Source organism: Zingiber officinale, chromosome 8B (assembly GCF_018446385.1).
Source record: "Zingiber officinale cultivar Zhangliang chromosome 8B, Zo_v1.1, whole genome shotgun sequence".
NCBI lineage: Eukaryota > Viridiplantae > Streptophyta > Magnoliopsida > Zingiberales > Zingiberaceae > Zingiber > Zingiber officinale.
The window spans coordinates 70,843,853-70,862,627 of record NC_056001.1 but is presented as its reverse complement, the minus strand read 5'-3'; the positions used below and the strand labels follow the sequence as shown (position 1 = coordinate 70,862,627).

Below are 18,775 nucleotides of genomic sequence, written 5' to 3'. Positions count from 1 at the left end.
TTAGGGCAATTCATTTTACCAGATTGAGTTCTTGCGTGATGATAATTAAAGAATTTAATCTCACATTGAAAACAAATAAAAAATCGTGGATCGGGCGAGCTGGGTCGATTGAGGTCTGGCCCATTCATCCGGCCCAGTTTTGCTATGGCCGCGAAACGATCCGAGCGTACACGAACTCGTTCCACGTGTCCGGGAGGCCCGGCAGGCACCAGTGGATGCAGTCGGCGTAAGTGGCCGGATCCCTCTGCTGCTCCGCCGTCAGCAGCTTCCCCTGCCGGAGCGTGTGCACCGACGTGTGCGCATCCTTCCGGAACTGCGACAGCTTCGTGATGTTGATGAACGCCGCCGGGAACCGCATCGCCCGCGTCGCCTCCTCCTCCGCCCGGAACAGCCGCCAGTCCGTCCCCAGCCTCGCCGTCTGCGACGCGTTCGCGATCGGCATCGTCTCCATCGCGCACTTCACCCCCTTCGGGTTCCCCCAATCCTTGCTCCTGCGATCGAAACCGTAATAGCCACCAGTCGATCCCTAAAAGGAAGCAATTTCGGAGGAGAACGAAATCCCCACCTCATATGATTCGGTGACAAGCTCATGAAGATCACCATCGTCTTCTTCGGATCCAGATTCCTCTGCACCCAGCTGGCCCACGTCGCCATCACTCGCCGGTACGCCACCGGCCGGTCGACCAGATCGTACTCCCTCGATCCCCTCCTGAACGAGCCTCTCCTGTTGCAGAGATTCCCAAAATTTCATGAATCAGAAGCCGGAAAATGAAAGCCATCAACGGCGGAAGCTACTCACAGAAGCTTCATCTTCGCTGTGTTCATCCACCAAATGTATGTATTGAAGATCAAGTAATCCACCCCCTTCCAGTGCTTCCCGTGCTTGGCAATGGAGTCCGCCATGATGATCCGGTCCTGGATGCTGTGAATCTGAGGATCGTCGGAGTTGGACTCCACCAGGAACGGCGCCCAGTAGAACTCCACAGTGGCATTATACTCCTGAAAGCGAAGATCCAGAACAGGGGACTCAGCTACTCCGTTGATTTCAGATCAAAATAACAAAAATGGAGCTTCACCTCTGCTCGGAAAACATTGAACGAGCCTTTCTTCACCAGAGTCTTCCTGCCCTGCGGGATGGCGGATTGCACGAGGCACACCATGGATTCCCACTGGTTCCTGTTGAGAGAATCTCCGACGAACATGAGGCGCTTCCCCCGCAGCCTCTCCAACAGCGCCTTCGCGTCAAATCTGTGCTTTTCTCTCTCTCTCAGTAGGGAGATCCCTCGAAGGAGGAGCGATTTTAGGGCGAAGAAGAGGTCGTTCGATACCTACCTGGGCATATCACAGTCCCGGGGTTGCCACCGCCATTTCTGGTAGCTGTCGTCTGGGCGGCCGTTCCGGATGCAGGTCACCTGCTCGGTCAGGAACTGGCACTCGTGCTCCTTGTAGAGCGGATACGAGACGTCGTCGAACACCCACCGCCCTACGGCGAGTTCGCACTCGTCTTGCGCGGCCGCCGCAGGCCGCCTGTTGGCCTCCACCTTCGGCGGAATCTGAGTCCGCTCCGGCACAGGGTCGGCGACCGCCGAAGAAATGCCGGCCGGCGGCGTATTTCTCGATTCGCCGGCGAGGTCCTTCTGGTACTTTGATCTGGCGGCTGTGCCGAAGGAGTAGTCGGCCAGGGACTTGATTTCGTCGGTGTAGAAGAAGATGAGGAAGAAGAAGGCGGAGAAGAGGAAGAGGAAGAGGGTGTGGGAGGCGTTCTTGCGGCTGCCGGTGAGGAGGGCGCGCTTCACTGCTACGGCCTTGGGCGCAACGGAGAGCGTCGCTCTCCGCCGAGGCGAAGCCATCGAACGGGCAGAAGACGGCGACCGAAGGCGGAGAGATTTGAGCAGGCTGAAGTGGCAGCGGAAGAAATTGAGAAGGATGTTGAGTGGCCGTGAAGGATGCAAATTCAAATTTTACAGGGGTCCTTTTGATTTAGGTTTCATTTACCGGGAAGGGAAGGGAAGGGAAGGGAAGGGAGGAGGGATGGGATTTTCAGAGATCTCCCTTGTTGTTTACCTGAATGGAAAAAAAAAAATTAATTAGGTTGGATGATGAGTAATGTCAAGCGGAGGGTGATCAATTTAGTCATGAGAATTTTTTACATCAGATAAATTAAGAAGTATATGAAAATTAAAAAGTAAATCATCCTCAAAAATAATTTTAGCCGCCAAACATATCCACTCAAAAGTAATTGTTCTTTCTTTTAGCATTATTGTAAAAAAAATAAATTAGGATAACATCAAATTATTTTAATTTTAATAAAGTTTAAAATTTTTTAATTAAATTGGTAAAAAATATTCTCATACAATAATATTGTATGTATAATAATTTTAATAAAAATAAAATAGTTAATTTTTTACCCAATAAATTATAACTATTTGATAGTTGTCATAAAAATATTGAAATATGGGGATATTTTAGATATAAAATATTCAGTGGGTCCTTTTATTTATTTATTTTTTTTGAAAAAAAAGCTGTTTTTTTTTTAATGATTTGCGTGATTTAAAGAGTCTATTTGTTGCTACAACTATATTTGTTTTTTTCCTGAATATGAGAGAGGGTCCATTGATAAGCTTTGCATATCTATGTCCCTTCCTATTCAGGTAAATTAATCGACCACATGGACTTTGTACATTTTGCTCATGCCCGGTTACTTCTCTGTAAAGAGCTTTTCATAGCAAATAGATTTAGTAAAATTCAAGAGAATCATTAATCCTTTTGTTCGAAAGTATTAGATTTTGTCGTATTTAAATTCCAGTTCAGGGCTGCGGACAGCGGTTTTATTTATTTGTAATAAATCAAAAAGCTGATTTTGGTCCCCGAGCGTTCCTCATCACTCGTCTTACAAAGAAGAGATAAATTACGTATGGAACAATGTGTTAGGTGGGAGGGCATTAAATCCATTCAAGTAGTGAATAGTGCGAGCAACTTGCACGCCTGAGATTGCCGAGATAAATTTAAAAATGCTCAAAAGAATTTTTAGTTAGCATTAGATATTTAATTTTTTTTTTAAAAAATTGATTAATTAGAATCTGTTCGATTTTATAAAAATTTTGATTAGCTTCCAAGAACACCCATTAAAATAGTAATATTCTTAATTCTATTTTTTTACTGGAGCAAATTTTTTTATAATGATTAAAATTTAAATCTTAAATTTTTTAATTATTTATGAGAGGGCTTAATCTTTCACGATTGGCCGGCGAGGTTATATGCCCAAAAGTTGCAAAAAGATGCACGGACAACTGGATGTGATGGAAACCTCACCGACCAAATTTGATGCTAATGCATTATATAAATATAGATAAAATTATAATAACAGAGTGAATCCAATAGTGAAAAATCATATATATTTATCCCATATCACTTGGTGGAGTAAATTATTGAATTATGCATAAGTTAAAATTGTTTTTTTATTGAAATAGTCAAAAGTCTCAAATTTTTTTTTCATTTATTACGAAAAGGATGCCCTATCTCGACTATATATATTTACTTTTTAAATTATCTTTATATTTTTACTTATTATAATAGCTAATAGTTATAATATAATACTTACTAGTATTAATAAAGAAATAATTTTTTTTATATTCTAGTGACTATGATTTATAATTGTTATAATAAGATGCTATATATTAAACAGTATCAATTTGGGATGAAACATTTATATTATAAAAAAATATAGATATATTATATTAACGGTCTTGATATGGAGGGAGGTACATATAAATACATAGACATCAGGTGTATAGTGGGATAAATTTTAGGTCGTCAATTTTCTGAGAATTGACTTTTAATTATTATGTTAAAGATGTCATATGTTTACTGTCTGTGTTATGTTCTGAGGTTGAAATATTGATATTATAAGAGTCATGTCGAAATGTTAACATAAAATAATATTGATTAGTATTGATGAAAAATAAAGTATTTATATTTTAACAGTGATAACTATAATTATAAACTATATCTACTAAATATATATTGTAATAGCATTTTTTTAGTTTCGAAAATAGACATATAGTGAAACGAAATAAAGTGTTTTGTTGATAATACATCAAAAAGGAATGTCGTTTAACGATTCCAATAAAAATATACGTTCTTTAAATTTTGGTCTTATAGTCACTAAGCATGTTTGAGAGTGAGTTTTTTTTTTCTCCATGATGCACTCTTCAATTCTTCTCATCCTTATCTTCTCCTTTTTTTTATCTTCTTTCCTGCCAAGTAAACCTAGACTTGTAGAATAGGGAGGTGCGTCTGACACTAATGACAGAGAAATGCACAACGAAGATAAAATTTAAAAATATATATATAAAAGAGATGCATGAAGAACATGCTCCGAATTATAAAATTTAGATTTAGTGAGAATAATTATGAAATCCATTAATTATTGATCTATTTCTCTGAAGGAGAATAATTATGGAATCCAATGATGATTGGTGTGGGATAGGGTGAATAGGGAGAGGGGGCCAGGAGGAAGTCTGAAGGTTAACGGATCGAAATAGATGATAGTCAAACAAAAGTAATCTATCCGGTGAGATCTCTCCATGTCGATTAGTCTAGGATGATCGATGCAGCGAAAGGGCGCTCCCTAACTCTATTAAACATCTACAAGGTTTTGCTCTTCGTTATCTCTCAATCGACTAATGCCAATAGGACATGCTCTCAAGAGCTCTGCTTCCCATCATCTTCTGATTAGTTAATATCGATCAAACAGGCTCTCAGGGCTAGCTCTCTAGTTCTATCGGATACCTACGGGACTCTGCCCCCATCTTTGGATTGAATAATATCGATCGGACAAACTCTCAAAGGTCCAACTCCCTAACTATATTAGACACCTACGGGGCTCTCATCTCCTGATCGACTAATGTCAATCAGACAATGTCTTAGGGGCTCTACTCTTCATTATCTTTTGATAAGCTAATGCAGATTAGACAGGATCTTAGGGGTTCTGCTTTCTATCATCTTCGGATCGACTAATGCCAATCGGATAAGCTCTCAAGGGCTCTGCTCCCCAACTCTGTCAAACGTTTATGGGGCTCTGCTCCCTATCACTTCCTGATCGGCTAATGCTTATCTAACCTGCTCCAAAGGGCCCAGCTCCTCAATTTGCTAGTTGTCTAGGAGGCTCAACTCCCTTTTGGATACCATTATAGTTCATTCACTCCTCATGAAAGACTGGACCCCTTGTTTGTGGGCCCATCAACTCATTTCACTATTAATACAACATGTGAGTTTGTTAGAAAATCAGAAGATTATATCTTCTTACAGATACATAATACTACCCTATACCTACGATGGGACTACAAGATATAGTGGAAGTATAATGATTAGATGGATTATCAGATAGTGATATAATGTCTCATTAAATACGGAGATTATAGTAGACATTATAAAAGAGGATCTTCTCCGCTGAAGTAGGTACATAATTAGTCCATTGTCTTCTCTCTCATTACGCCAATGTTTTCCTTCCTCTCTTAAATTCTGAGTTGATCGCCGAAATAGCTACGCCAGGGACCGCTAGCCTGTTTACTAATGTTTTTTTTACCTCCTTCTGTATGCTTATAGGCTCTCTCCGACGTTCCCCTGTCAAAATTTTCTTCCTGTCAAACTCTCAACTACTTCACCAACAGTCCATAGCGGTAGCTCACCACTGCATTATGAGATCATAATTTGATAGATTTCTTGAGGATGCAAAGACGTAGAGTTTAAGTTATTTGTGATGAATCAATGAATTTGTGATATAATAAAATTAATTTACTATTTATATTGAATTCTTAAGAATGTTAAATCTACTTGAACCTATATCTCTGAGAACGATAGGTTAATATTATTTATTTTATATTTTAGAAACTTAGAACTTAATTGTAATTAACTAATTAAAATTTAAAGTTCTAATTGACCGAAGAAATCATGAATGAGTCATTGTATTACCCAGCACCGTGCCTTCTTAACTCATTCGATATAATAAGTTTTTAGGTGGCGGATAGTGCGAACCTCGCCATATAGGTGGTCTCCACCACCAACCTCCTCATCTCCTTTCTTGTATGTTGAATTCATGGTCCCCACCACCCCATATTTTGGTGCAGAGATCAAGGACTCTGGTAGTTAGTCAAACGTCGAAAGTTTGAATCCCAGCTATAATGTTTTGGAAGATATTTTTTTTTAACGAGATAACAAACTTAGGAATTGTAATCCTAGCTATAATGTATTGTAAGATATAGTTTTTTTCCAACGAGATAACAAATCTAGGAAGTTGGTTACTCTGGACGAATAATCATAAGTACTTTTTGATTTACTCAATAGATAAAATATGAGGTCAAATCGTTCATCCTGGAATTAATCAACTCACAAGAATTGAATACCCAGTTAAAAAATTTTATAAATTGGATTATGCAATTCTATTAAAATAATATTGATGCGGTGGTAAAGGGAGTTTATCAAGTATGAGTCAAAGGCGGGAACAGCAACCGACGTCGAGATCAAAGTCAAAGTGGTCAAAGACAAGGAAGTCACCAAAGTTGTCTGAGTTAGGATCTAGCGTGCTAAACACGCGGAAGCGCAGCAAAAATTTACTAGATCCTCCATCCAGCAGATCCATGCGAAGGGAACAAACATTGCATACAAACAATCTATACTAAGTTAGATGATAGGATTATACCCTTGTTGCATGTCCTTCGCAATCCCGACAGCAGCTTTTTCTTTGGATCCAGATCTCGGCGCATTCAAGCGTCCACGCCTCTACGGTATCCACACGAACATATCCTTCGTTCGTCGCACGAACGAAGCCTTCGGAGAAGAACCATCTTCTTATGCTAGCAAGAAACATGATTCAGCCATGGAGGAAGATTCGACCATGGAAGGAAGAGGAAGAAGAGGGAGATGAAGAGACACCATTCTCTTCACTTCTCAACCCTTATGAAAAATTCATTACAAAAGACTATTTATATTTATCCCATGAATATCAAGAGTCTTTTGTCTCTTTGTATTCCTCTTAATGGGTTGGATTATTATATTAGATTAACCATTAATCTAATAACCCAATAAGTCTAACTCATTGAGTCTAACCCATTAATCAAATATGTCTAATTCGGATTGGACTCAATCCAATGAGTGGGTTCATTTGAGTCTAACTCAATAAGTAACCCAAAAGGCTTAATCATCTCATGATTGACTCTTAGCGCTAATTATTAATAGTCTGAGTGTGCGGCAACAAGCTTGGCGGGCCTAAAGGGTCCGTTCGGACAGGAGGCTCGCTTGGACAAATCGCTCATCCAACCCGGTCGACTATAGAGAGGACATCAACGGCTCAACTATGACAACCCTGCGAAGGCTAGTCCGACCGGATCGCATGGCCGGTCGCGCGAGGAACCACCTACCGAGCTTAGTGACCGTGGAGAAGAACAGTTGAGATTGACCGGGCGAGGAATCCCGACCGAGGGACTCCCCCTCTCGGCCAAATATTGAGACCCCTTGCTTAACTCATTTTATCCTTCTAGGAGTTGGTGCCGCTGACAACAGGGCATGACCAACAGGTAAATTGTACGACGGAGTAGGCATTCCTTCAAAGGAGGTGATTAAGGAACACACAACCTCCCCTGGAAGTATAGAATCCCATTTTCATCGCAAGAAAACCCTATCTGCTGTCCTGGGATGATTTTGCTACACAACAACTGCAGATGCTGATCTATAGCCTGAGCTTCTTTAATCCTCTCTACAATGGGTGACTGGGCAACCATAGATAACAGAATACCCCGCTCAGTCTGACCCTGCTCTACTAATCCCAACTCAGAAAATTTCTGTACCAATTCAGTAACTATCACACGGTGACAAGCTAGAACTCCTCGAGATTTTCTACTCAACGCATCAGCTACCACGTTGGCTTTCCCTGGGTGGTAGTTGATCGTACAGTCATAGTCCTTCAAGAATTCCATCCATCTTCTCTGTCTTAAGTTCAATTCTTTCTGAGTAGATAGATACTTAAGACTCTTATGATCTGTGAATATCTCGAAGGTAATTCCATATAGATGGTGTCTCCAGATTTTCAACGCATATATAATAGCTGCTAATTCCAAGTCATGGACTGGATAATTCTTCTCATGCTCTTTCAACTGACGCGAGGCATAAGAAATCACCCGTCCATGCTGCATGAGTACTGCGCCTAACCCCCTGTAATGATGCATCTGTATAAAGTACGAAGTCATCATCTCCAGAAAGAAGTACTAGTATAGGTGCAGAAATGAGTCTTCGCTTGAGTTCCTGAAAACTCGTCTCGCAAGACTCTGTCCAGCAAAACTTCACCCCTTTCCTGGTCAACTGAGTCAACGGCGGAGCTATGCTAGAGAAGCCCTCAACAAATCTGCGGTAATACCCGGCCAGACCAAGAAAGCTACGAATCTCCTGTACAGATTTGGCTGCTCCCAACTGGTAATAGCCTCTATCTTTTGTGGATCTACAGATATACCACTGCTAGAAACAATATGTCTCAGAAAATCCACAGAAGATAACCAGAATGCACATTTGCTGAATTTGGCATAGAGACGTTCTCACCGGAGCGTCTCCAATACTATACGAAGATGTCGCCCATGCTCTTCTTCGGATTGAGAATATATCAAAATATCATCGATGAACACAATCACGAACTGATCCAAGAACTCAAGAAATACCCTATTCATCAGATCCATGAAGTCTGTTGGAGCATTGGTAAGCCCAAATGGCATTACCAAGAACTCATAGTGTCCATATCGAGTACGGAAGGATGTCTTCTGTATATCTGAATCTCTCACACTGAGCTGATGATAGCCAGAGCGCAGATCAATCTTAGAATACACACAAGTATTCTTGAGCTGATCAAACAGATCCTCTAGACGTGGCAGTGGATATTTGTTCTTAATAGTCACTGCATTCAGCTGCCGATAGTCGATGCATAATCTCATCGATCCGTCCTTTTTCTTCACAAAGAGTACCGGAGCTCCCCATGGAGACACACTAGGACGGATAAACCCTCTATCCAGCAGCTCCTGTAACTGTACTTTTAGCTCCTCCAACTCTTTAGGTGCCATGCGATACGGAGCCTTGGACATCAGTGTTGTCCCCGGGATCAACTCAATCGTGAACTCCACTTGCCTTTTCGGGGGCAAGCCGGGTAATTCTTCTGGAAATAGGCCGGGGTACTCCTGAACTATAGGAATGTCAGAAAGCTGTGTGGTAGGATCCTGATCAATCCTAATCATTGATAACAAATACCCCCGACATCCTTGAGACAATAATCTCTGAGCTTGCATTGCTGAGATGACAGAAATCCCCTCATCCTAGGTACCCAAGACGGTAGACCCGGAGGTCTAAATGTAACCACTCTAGCGCTGCAGTCGACGGTAGCATAATATCTGGCTAATCAGTCCATACCCAAAATGATGTCAAATTCTAGCATATCCAGAACCTGCAAGTCCACCATAAGGGTCTGACTCTCGAAATCCAACGGACATTCTTTAATCTCTTGACTGATATCTAGTATCTCTCCCGAAGGTAAAGATACCGCCAATGAGTGAGTCCGACGAACAGGTAGTCTACAAATTTTACTCAGAAATGTCCGGAAAATAAAAAAGTGGGAACTACCAGTATCAATCAACAATTCAGCCGGAAATGAATAAACAGTAATCATACCCCGAAAGACCGATCCCTCGGCCTGCTGTGCCTCCTCGCGAGTAATAGCATACACTCGTCCTACTTCAAGGCACGATAGCGATACTTCGGTAGGGGGCTGAAACGGTGCTGGTGGAGTAGTAGTGAACTGCTGAGGCTGGTGAGTGGTAGCATGCTGCTAAGGCTGGTGAGTGGTAGCATAGTGCTGAGGCTGTATCACTGGACAGGAGCTAGGTGGCATCATAAGGTTCTGGGGTGCCGGATATGCCTGATGCGAAGAAATCGTAGAGGCATACTGTATAGCAACTGGTACCGCTGAGTGCTCATGGCCTTGGATGTGATATACCTGTGCCTGAGAAGGTGGCATACGCTGCTGATACGGAGCACTCTGTGTCCTCTGTGAACTCTTCTACTGTCGCGTCTAAGTAGTACGGCTCCCCTGTGGAGTACTCTTAGCTGCCTCCATCTGTACCTTTAATGTGCAGTCTCGACTCACATGACCCGGAAGCTTACAGTAGTAGCATACGTCCTGGCCCATTGGACAATTATGTTTAATATGCCCCTTAGTACCACACCTGTAACATCTATAATCACTGGAAGAATCCTTCTGAGAAGATTTAGATGAACCAGCTAATGATCGTCCTGTCTTCGCTGATCGATAAGACTCCCCCGAAGCAGTCTGGGATCCCTGCCATTTCTTCCGTTTTTTCTGACCCTTGTTCTGTTGTTTCTGATTTGGAGCTGTACCCTGAACCTTTTGTTTATCCTTTCCCCGCTCCTGAGAAACTTGCTGCTGTGTCATCTCAATCATCAATGCTCTATCCAATGCCTCTCGGTAAGTACTGGGAGTAAAATCCGACATCCTGATACGAATATACGCCGCAAGGCCCTGTGTAAACTGGTCTAACCGATCGCTGTCCTGAGCAACAAGCTGCGGGCAGTACTCAGCTAATCGGTTAAACTCTGCCTCATACTCCATCACCGATCTATCCCCCTGCTTAAGACTTAAGAATTCCTGTCGACGGGCCATACGGTAAGGAGCTGGAAAATACTATCTCTCGAAGGCGTCTCGGAATAAAGTCCAGGTAATACTCTGATCCCCAAAGAGTGACTTCTGCATCTTCCACAGTAACAGCCTGATCTCGGAGGTGATATGCAGCTAGTTCGACTTTTTCTTCCTCGGTACACGACAAATACTCGAACGTATCCTCCACATTTCCCAACCAGGAACGAGTAACACTGGGGTCGGGAACTCCATAAAATAAGATAAAACGATCCTTTACCGATCGCGCCAGTAACGGAATCCGAGCTCTGTCCTTCGTCCAAGAAGTAGCAGCAGGAGTGGGGGCTACGGTGGTAATGTAGGAGGAATCCACTGAGGCTGAAAACCTGGATCTCTCATAGAAACCTGAGGAGTCTGTCTACTACTATCAATCTCAACCTCTGTAGGATCCCTAATAGAATCCGCCTCGTGCTCCTCTGGCTCAGCCTCTACTGACTCAATAGGTGGTTTTCGGAGTCGCCCAGGACCACGACGCGGACGAGGGGTCATATCTCCACGCTTCATCCCTGATATGAACAACAAGGTAAGACTACAACAACATAATACAACAGTAATTTAACTTACATCCTATAGCTTGGAGATATCCTGCCGCTGCCTGGTCCCAATATCCGAACAGTCACATAGGAAAAATACGAATCCCGAGTGTAAAACCTCGTAAACTTCGTAGTCCTCATAAAACTCGTAAATCTCGCAATCCTCGAAAATCCAATACCCGAGAAATAGACGTTGTAACCTCAAAATCCAAAACACAAAATAATGAAAACCTCCAAAAATCCAAAACACGAAAAGAAATAGGCCTCATAAACCTCGCTCTGATACCACTAAATTGGTATCAGATAAATCTCGAAAATAGAACACAAAACAAAACATGTATTTAACCTGACTCTGATATCACTAAATTGTCACGCCCCGGGAAGTCCCTCCCGAAAAAATTTCGTCAGCACCTCCCCTGTACCGGTGACAATCTGAAACTCTCATACATGCAAAATACGTCAGCCACATGCAGCTGGGATATATATACATAAAAATAACCACAACCACGCAGTTGAATATGTAGCCTACACGGCTATATCAAAAGCACAGCGGAAAAACGAATATGAAACCCACAAATGCGAAAGTCCACAAAACACACCACAGGTATAAGTCCACAATACACGTGTCAAAACATAGTACCATCTAACAACACCAAATCCATGAAACATGAAATACTACAAGTAAGAAACTAACAACCGATAAGAATCCTCGGATGTAACGCGGGAAGTGGGACCGACTGGCAGCATACTCCAAGTAACTCCATGTCATCTACCTGCTACCTGAAAACATAACAGTATAGACGGGGTGGTGAGTACAAAGAACTCAGCGGGTAAGAACAGAATAAAGCATGGTAGATACAACAACATAGGAACCAAGGAATACAGTCTCCATAATAAGAATAGAATCATGCTATCGAAATATAACACATCTAGCCACAAACTGATACAACGACTATGCATATACATACCTGACACAGTAGATGCACATGCTCGACTAGAATCAATACCATGATACCAAAATTAGGGAACTCACCGGACTAGCAACAGATCAACTCGAGACACTTGTGTGAATATAGATACGACTGCATATACATGTAAAATAGATGACATGTATGCAGTATGACACCCAAATGCAACATACATAGCGCAAACAAATACAACAGCACACAATCACATGCAACTAATATCTACTAGGCATGTATGCGAAAATATCTCCCCAGATGCACCGCGCATCATATGCAAAAGTGCATGCATGCTCCATGGTCACCCCCGCCACCTCTCTAGACACCACGACCCCTGTATGGCCGAGAGGCTCGGGTCCATGACAAACCGTACTAGCCTCCAGTACATGCACCGCTATAGGCGGCCGAACCGGACGGTCAGCTAAGTAGTTATATAACTACACAGCTAAGGGTCCCTGACCACTCACAACTCAAGCCCTCTGACTACTGTACCCTCAAGACCCACTACTCCAGAGTGGTTGACGCTGACAGAGTATAATCACCGAACGACTGAGCAAGCGCGACAGGACTAGCTCCACTCCTAGCTACCACTCTCCAAAAGTGGCCGAATAGGCAGATATAAACAACTGACAACCCTCTCACCACAAGGGAGACATTAGTCGTCAGTATGCAATGAATGATGACATGATGTGAATAGTCACAATATAAATACCATCATCCATCGTGTACCCCAACACCCCCAATAACCACCACAAACGTATATACATACTCCAACACACAACATGATCAACCAACTATACAACCCCAAAACCACATACCCGTCACATGTACACTCAACATCAATATGCATGATAAACACACTAATCGTACCAACCAGATAACTCTATGACACAAACTCTACATATGCACATGCACAGAGTTCCGATATCAAGGGTGAGACTGTATCGAGGTAAACAAGATCATATCAAAGCTCAAATAGAAAGAGACAAGTAGGAATAAAATAAATATACAGATTTAAGATAACGCAACCTAAGCATCCGAAAATAACCATGCTTTATAGTTCAAAGAACTAAATGGGAGATAAGGAAGAAATACCCGCCTCCAGATATCTCGTATCAACAAAACCACCCCACGTCACGCTGCACGTCGCCAATCAAGGCCCTGTATCATGCATACAATTTAATGTAATTATATGTATACACTACAAATAGGTGAATTACCTATAAACAAATAACCAACTTAAAGTATTTAGCTAACAGTGATTACTACCCCTTTCCACTGGTCAAGCTAAATTAAATTTCCATTGGATCCTTAATTATCCCTAATCCTTTCTTTACCACCTAACAAGAAGTGAACCTAAACCTCATGGAAATCCATTTCAGGTTTAGATACTTCTACATTTGTAAACCTTTGATTACAACAACATCTCATCTCACTGTTAACTGATCTCGATCCACACTGTTCACAGAGATTCCATTAAACCACAGAACACTCAAAACTCCTAACACCCAACCAACCGATTCTTGTTGCTTCTGCCTTTGATACAGCTTCAAGCATCACACAGGACTTAATGCAACTAATGTTCGATCATGAGAAAAGAACAAGAATTTAACATTACATCTAATCTCTACCAACAGAAACCTACCCACATTAACTTCACTAATCGGATCACGAACAGCAAGATAGTAAGGATTCAAAGATATGTTCACCACTACAATCTAGTAATAAAAGTTTCTCCCCTTACCTCTGCACCCTTCAATCACCGGAGGTAATCACAGAACCAATGAAGAAGATGATCCGACAGAGCTGTGGAGGCCGGAACCTAAACGTAGGTATTGTTCCTCATCAAGATCACTCGAATCAACACTAGAAGAAGAGTAGAGGTCCGAATCCACGGCCAAAAACCAAAATGCTTACCTCAACTTCACAACTAGGGCATGATTTGTTGTTGCTGACGAATAGAGAAGAAGATCGGGAAGAAGGCAGTGGATCTTACCTCACTCAATCGGTCGACGCTGGCCAGATCCAACGCTGTGCCCTCGATCCCCTTTCGACAGCAGGCGAAAACCCCAAATCGAAGCTCCGTCGCCGCGGTTCGCCGAGACCAGAGAAGAAGAGAAATACCGGGGAGAAGGAGAGTTCGTCGGTAGCTAACCCCTTCTTCACCACCCTCCGGAATCTGCTCCTCACCGGCGACACCGAGAACGCAAAGGGGAGAATCGTCGATCGTCGAGGCAGGCGTCGGAGTCGGGGATTTCACGCGAGAGAGAAAGAGGAAGAGAACGAGTCGGGTCGTGTTTTTAGGGTTCGGGTGAGGAATGAAGCCTATTAATAAGGAGCTTAGGGTTAGTGTTAAGGGAAATAAACCCTAATTACCTCCTCAATTAGGCTCTCACACTCGTATCCCTAACAGACCTCCACTCCTATCCCCGCAAAACTAGTCATACGACCTCCGAAAAATTCTAGAAAAATTTCTAAAATTTCCTAAAATTTTCATAAGGTTATTCTACTGTAACCCTAAAATAAATTTGCATATCTTACAACACGCCCACACTCCATCAATACACCGATGGAGTGAAGTGCTGCGTCTTCCTCACTACCCTCTCTTGATCAGCGTAATGGTGGTTTAGACGACTGTCGATCGGATCAATTCACAGCTTCAAGGATTTTCGAGCGACGTTCCTGCATCATTTTGCTAGCAATCACTGCCACCAGAAGACGACCATTAATTTATTTGCTGTGAAGCAAGGGCCCAAGGATAAATTAAGAGCCTACATCAAGCGATTCAACCAAGTGGCAATGGATATCATATTGGTCACTCCATAGGTATTGGTGAATGTCTCTTCGCAGGGGCTTACTAAAGGGGAATTCTGTCGCTCACTCATCCGGAGGTTGTCAAAAGACTTTGATCACCTACTCAGGCATGACACCGAATACATCAATATGAAGGAGGCTCAAGCAGCACGAAGGAAGGAAGTGCCTGTTGAACACACTGCTCCCCCTGAACAGCTGGATAAAAACCATCAACTACTAAAGGGCCCCGATTGGGAGTAACATAGTCGCACTAGAAGCCCTGAGCCCATGTAGTGCAGCATATGGGAGCAGCGCGGCCGAAGGCTACGAAAGGCAGGCCGTGGACACCATTGTTATGCTCATACCATCGCTCGACGATGCACAATAGACGAGACTGCTACAACTTGTGGCCAATTTCAAGCTGACCAGTTCCTCTAGGATATTGTCGTACCCTCTCTTGATCGGCATCATCGACGCCTATTAGATGGGCAAAGGGGAGAAGAGAGACCAGTCGCCGAATAACGTGAACGCCAGCCTTAATGAAGAGGAAATACAAGTCCCGCCCGAACTTCAGCTAAGCAGGTTCGACCTTCGACTTGGGAGGAAGAAAATCGAAACAATGCAGCTCAGGGCGAAATCAAAATGATCACCGGAGGACCAACTGACGGTGATTCCAACAGAGCGAGGAAGTCGCACGCCCGACGACTGGAGATACTGGTGTTGGCCATATGCATGTTACGTGGCATTTCAAATTATTATTTGTTGCAAACCCATATTAATTCAAGAGAAGAGATGTAGTATAGGTCTTAATCTTGTCCGAAAATTGTGGAGATGGCAAGTTGGGGATGTGACTGCTGCATTGATTGGATGTGGACCTTGCTCCACTCTGCGATCACAAGAAACATCAGTACCGAGCTAGGGAAGGGCTCCCGATGTTGGCCCTTCGATGTTCAAGTCAGTCATCAGAAAGAGGAAAAAGACGAAGCAACAGTAGACACAAGTGTGAATAGTGAATAACGCGTACCTCCGTTGATGTATGGACCCCCTTTATATAGTGTCCTGGTGGGCGACGTATATGCTTCTCAAGGTGTGGGTACATTCTCCAATTTTTCCTATGAAAAGACCTATCAAAAAAATACCTCTAACACTATATCTTAACAAGGCATGCATATCCCTAATAAAATAGCAGAAGCTTCTGTCGTACGATTTGCCTGTTGACCAGGCCTCGTGTCAGTGGTACTATCTCCCAAAAGGATATTGAGAGATATTACAATGATCCTGCTGTTCAACTGAGTGGGGTAGCTGCTCGTCTAGGATTCCTTCACTCGGTCGACCTCAACTGTTCTTTCTTGAGGTGATTGGGTATAGTAGCTTGTCCCCTCTCACTCGGACAAGCTCTTCGATCTCCTTAGCATTCTGTTGATCCGCACTGAACGTCTGGTGATCTTACCCTATTGTTTCGAGGTAGATGGGTGGTCAACTCGGACAAGTCTCTTGCTGATCGGACATTGCTTGCACTTTTCAGCCAGTGTAGTCGATCCCTGCATGGCCTAGTTCGGTGAGCTCGTTGGTTCACTGGTGTTGACCTCCTTAACTTTGACCTCCACGTTGGTTGCTATCTCCGTTAGGGATGACAATGGGTCGGGTTCAGATCGGGTTCTATATCCTCCGTACCCATACCCATCGGGTATAGGATCTCCAATGAGTATATCCATACCCATTAAAGGATCGGATATCTTCTATAGTTATAATTTTTTTTCTTTCTATCCAACTATTATCATTCAATAAAATATATTAAAATTAACATCCTATTTAAAAAATATATATAATTTTAAAAAATAGATTAAACATATATATATATATATATATATACTCTCCTTTTAATATCAATAAAAATAGTAAATTGATTTTGAAAAAAGAAAATTTTCTTTAATATATGTATATATATTATTTAATCGGGTATTCGGGTCTGGTATCGGGTATTGATAGTCCCTCCATACCCTCCTCCATTCGGGTCGGTTATCGGATCCTCCATCGGGTTCGGATGAAATTGTCATCCCTAATCTTCGTCCTTTAACCCGCACTTAATGGACCCCCTTTATCACCGCATCACAAGTCTTCCCCTCAAGTCTAATAGAAGGAGGCTGCAAGTCTAACTGACTGGATGAGTAGTGCCTCGGGTGACCTCCACCGATCGTACACTTTATGTGCTTTAGATGCCGGTTGGCTCATATCTTTTAATCGCCATTCGACTTTAGTTTATTTGCTTGAGCCCAAGCGCCTTTTAGATGTATCTATCATTGACTCGAAGATCTAATTCGCCGACTAGCTATTCTTTTCTCTATTCTCGAGCTCTTGATCAAATCATATAATCTTCTCCATTATGCTTTATTTGCTAAGTTGGGTGTGTAACTGCTGCTCAGATCATACCTCGTAAGCTTGGTGGTGGATCGACCACTCAACTATATCATAGTCAAATATCTATGTCGATAGGGATGGTTGACAACACTTAGTAAATTTTTCCATTTCTCTACGTTTTTCTCGAATGAGCGTCCTTTCGTAGTGGATGATGTCATCTAAATTTCTGGAAGACTGTACAAATCTTTGATCATTATGGCCAAGCACGCGGCCACATCTTTTAATTAAGTCCCATTAATGCCTTCCATTAGTCGACTGCCACATGTCCTACCTTCTATCGTTGTACATTTGACGTGATAGGCGGATATCCGCTGATGATGTGACAGGCGCCTTTTCAAATTCCACAGCCAGATTTCATTCTGGTTTTACGCAACCCTTGATTGGATGACTCTGGGCGATCAACCACGAGGTTTATACACCTTCATTTGCTTGCTGTCGTCTTCACATTGCCTTGCACTTTCGTCTTCGAGCACTCTATGCAACACTTCTCCTCCTCATCTTCACCGGCAACCTTTCTTAGTAAGGTTCTTCTTTCTTTCTTTTGTTGAATCCGTGCTTTGCTTCTTCTCATTTTCCTTGCTTTCGATGGCTAGTTCTCCGCAACCTCTTGAGCCCGTCCCCGAGCTTTGGTACACTTCCACCATGTCCAAGTTTAATGAGGATGAGATAGACCAAATAAAATCCGCATACCATTTCCCATCTAACTATCAAATTGCCATTCCCTCCTCCTACGATCGGCCACACAGACCTCCTGCAAGCTTCCTTTCATTCTTTAAGGACCAGTTTTGTGGCGGTCTTCGATTTTCTGTTCATCCTTTCTTTTCAGTCGTCTGTAAATATTTCCATATATCCCTGCACCAACTGGTTCCAAATTCCTTTAGGTTGCTGTGCGGGGTAGCAGTATTGTTTCACCTGCACGGAATTCCTTTAACACCTCGGATATTCTATTATTTTTATTATCCTAAGTTATCCGAGCCCCGTGCCTGTTTATTCCAAGCCCGAGTGAGCTCAGTCTTCTTTGACAAAATATCGACCTCCGATAAACATTAGAGGGAATACTATTTCTTTATTTACTTTCCCATTTGGCCAGACTTCCCGACTGGCTAGCAGATGGAAGTGATGCAGCTTCCGTCACTTAGGAGGTACCACAACCGATCAAACTATCTTCAAGCAGACTCCAGTTTGGTCGGGCAGAAGTATCATATCCACCGGCTGCTGTTGGAGGTGTCCTATATGTGTTCGGCCTGAGCCCAATCCGGACACGACTGCCGTCTAGCCTAGGTATGCTCTTTCTTCTCCTCATCTTTGAATCTAACTGTTTTTTC

The 18,775-nt window shown here is 42.7% G+C and overlaps 1 protein-coding gene across 1 annotated transcript; it reads right to left on the bottom strand.

The window, feature by feature from the left end:
- Positions 1-13: 13 nt before the first annotated feature.
- Positions 14-1,957, bottom strand: LOC122016517 (protein trichome birefringence-like 28). Its single transcript, XM_042573843.1, has 5 exons — positions 1,333-1,957; positions 1,077-1,248; positions 800-999; positions 566-724; positions 14-491 (listed from the first exon to the last, which is right to left on the bottom strand). The coding sequence occupies exons 1-5, from the start codon at positions 1,848-1,850 to the stop codon at positions 143-145; spliced, it is 1,398 nt and encodes a 465-aa protein (XP_042429777.1). The 5' UTR covers positions 1,851-1,957; the 3' UTR covers positions 14-142.
- Positions 1,958-18,775: the final 16,818 nt, after the last annotated feature.

What these genes read in the sequence shown, in the direction of transcription:
- LOC122016517 (XM_042573843.1), bottom strand. Translation starts at nt 1,850, where the DNA reads ATGGCTTCGCCTCGGCGGAGAGCGACGCTCTCCGTTGCGCCCAAGGCC. An exon ending in TCAATGTTTTCCGAGCAGAG is followed by an intron (nt 1,000 to 1,076) that starts GTGAAGCTCCAT and finishes CTTCGCTTTCAG; the next exon opens with GAGTATAATGCCACTGTGGA. An exon ending in ACAGCGAAGATGAAGCTTCT is followed by an intron (nt 725 to 799) that starts GTGAGTAGCTTC and finishes TCTCTGCAACAG; the next exon opens with GAGAGGCTCGTTCAGGAGGG.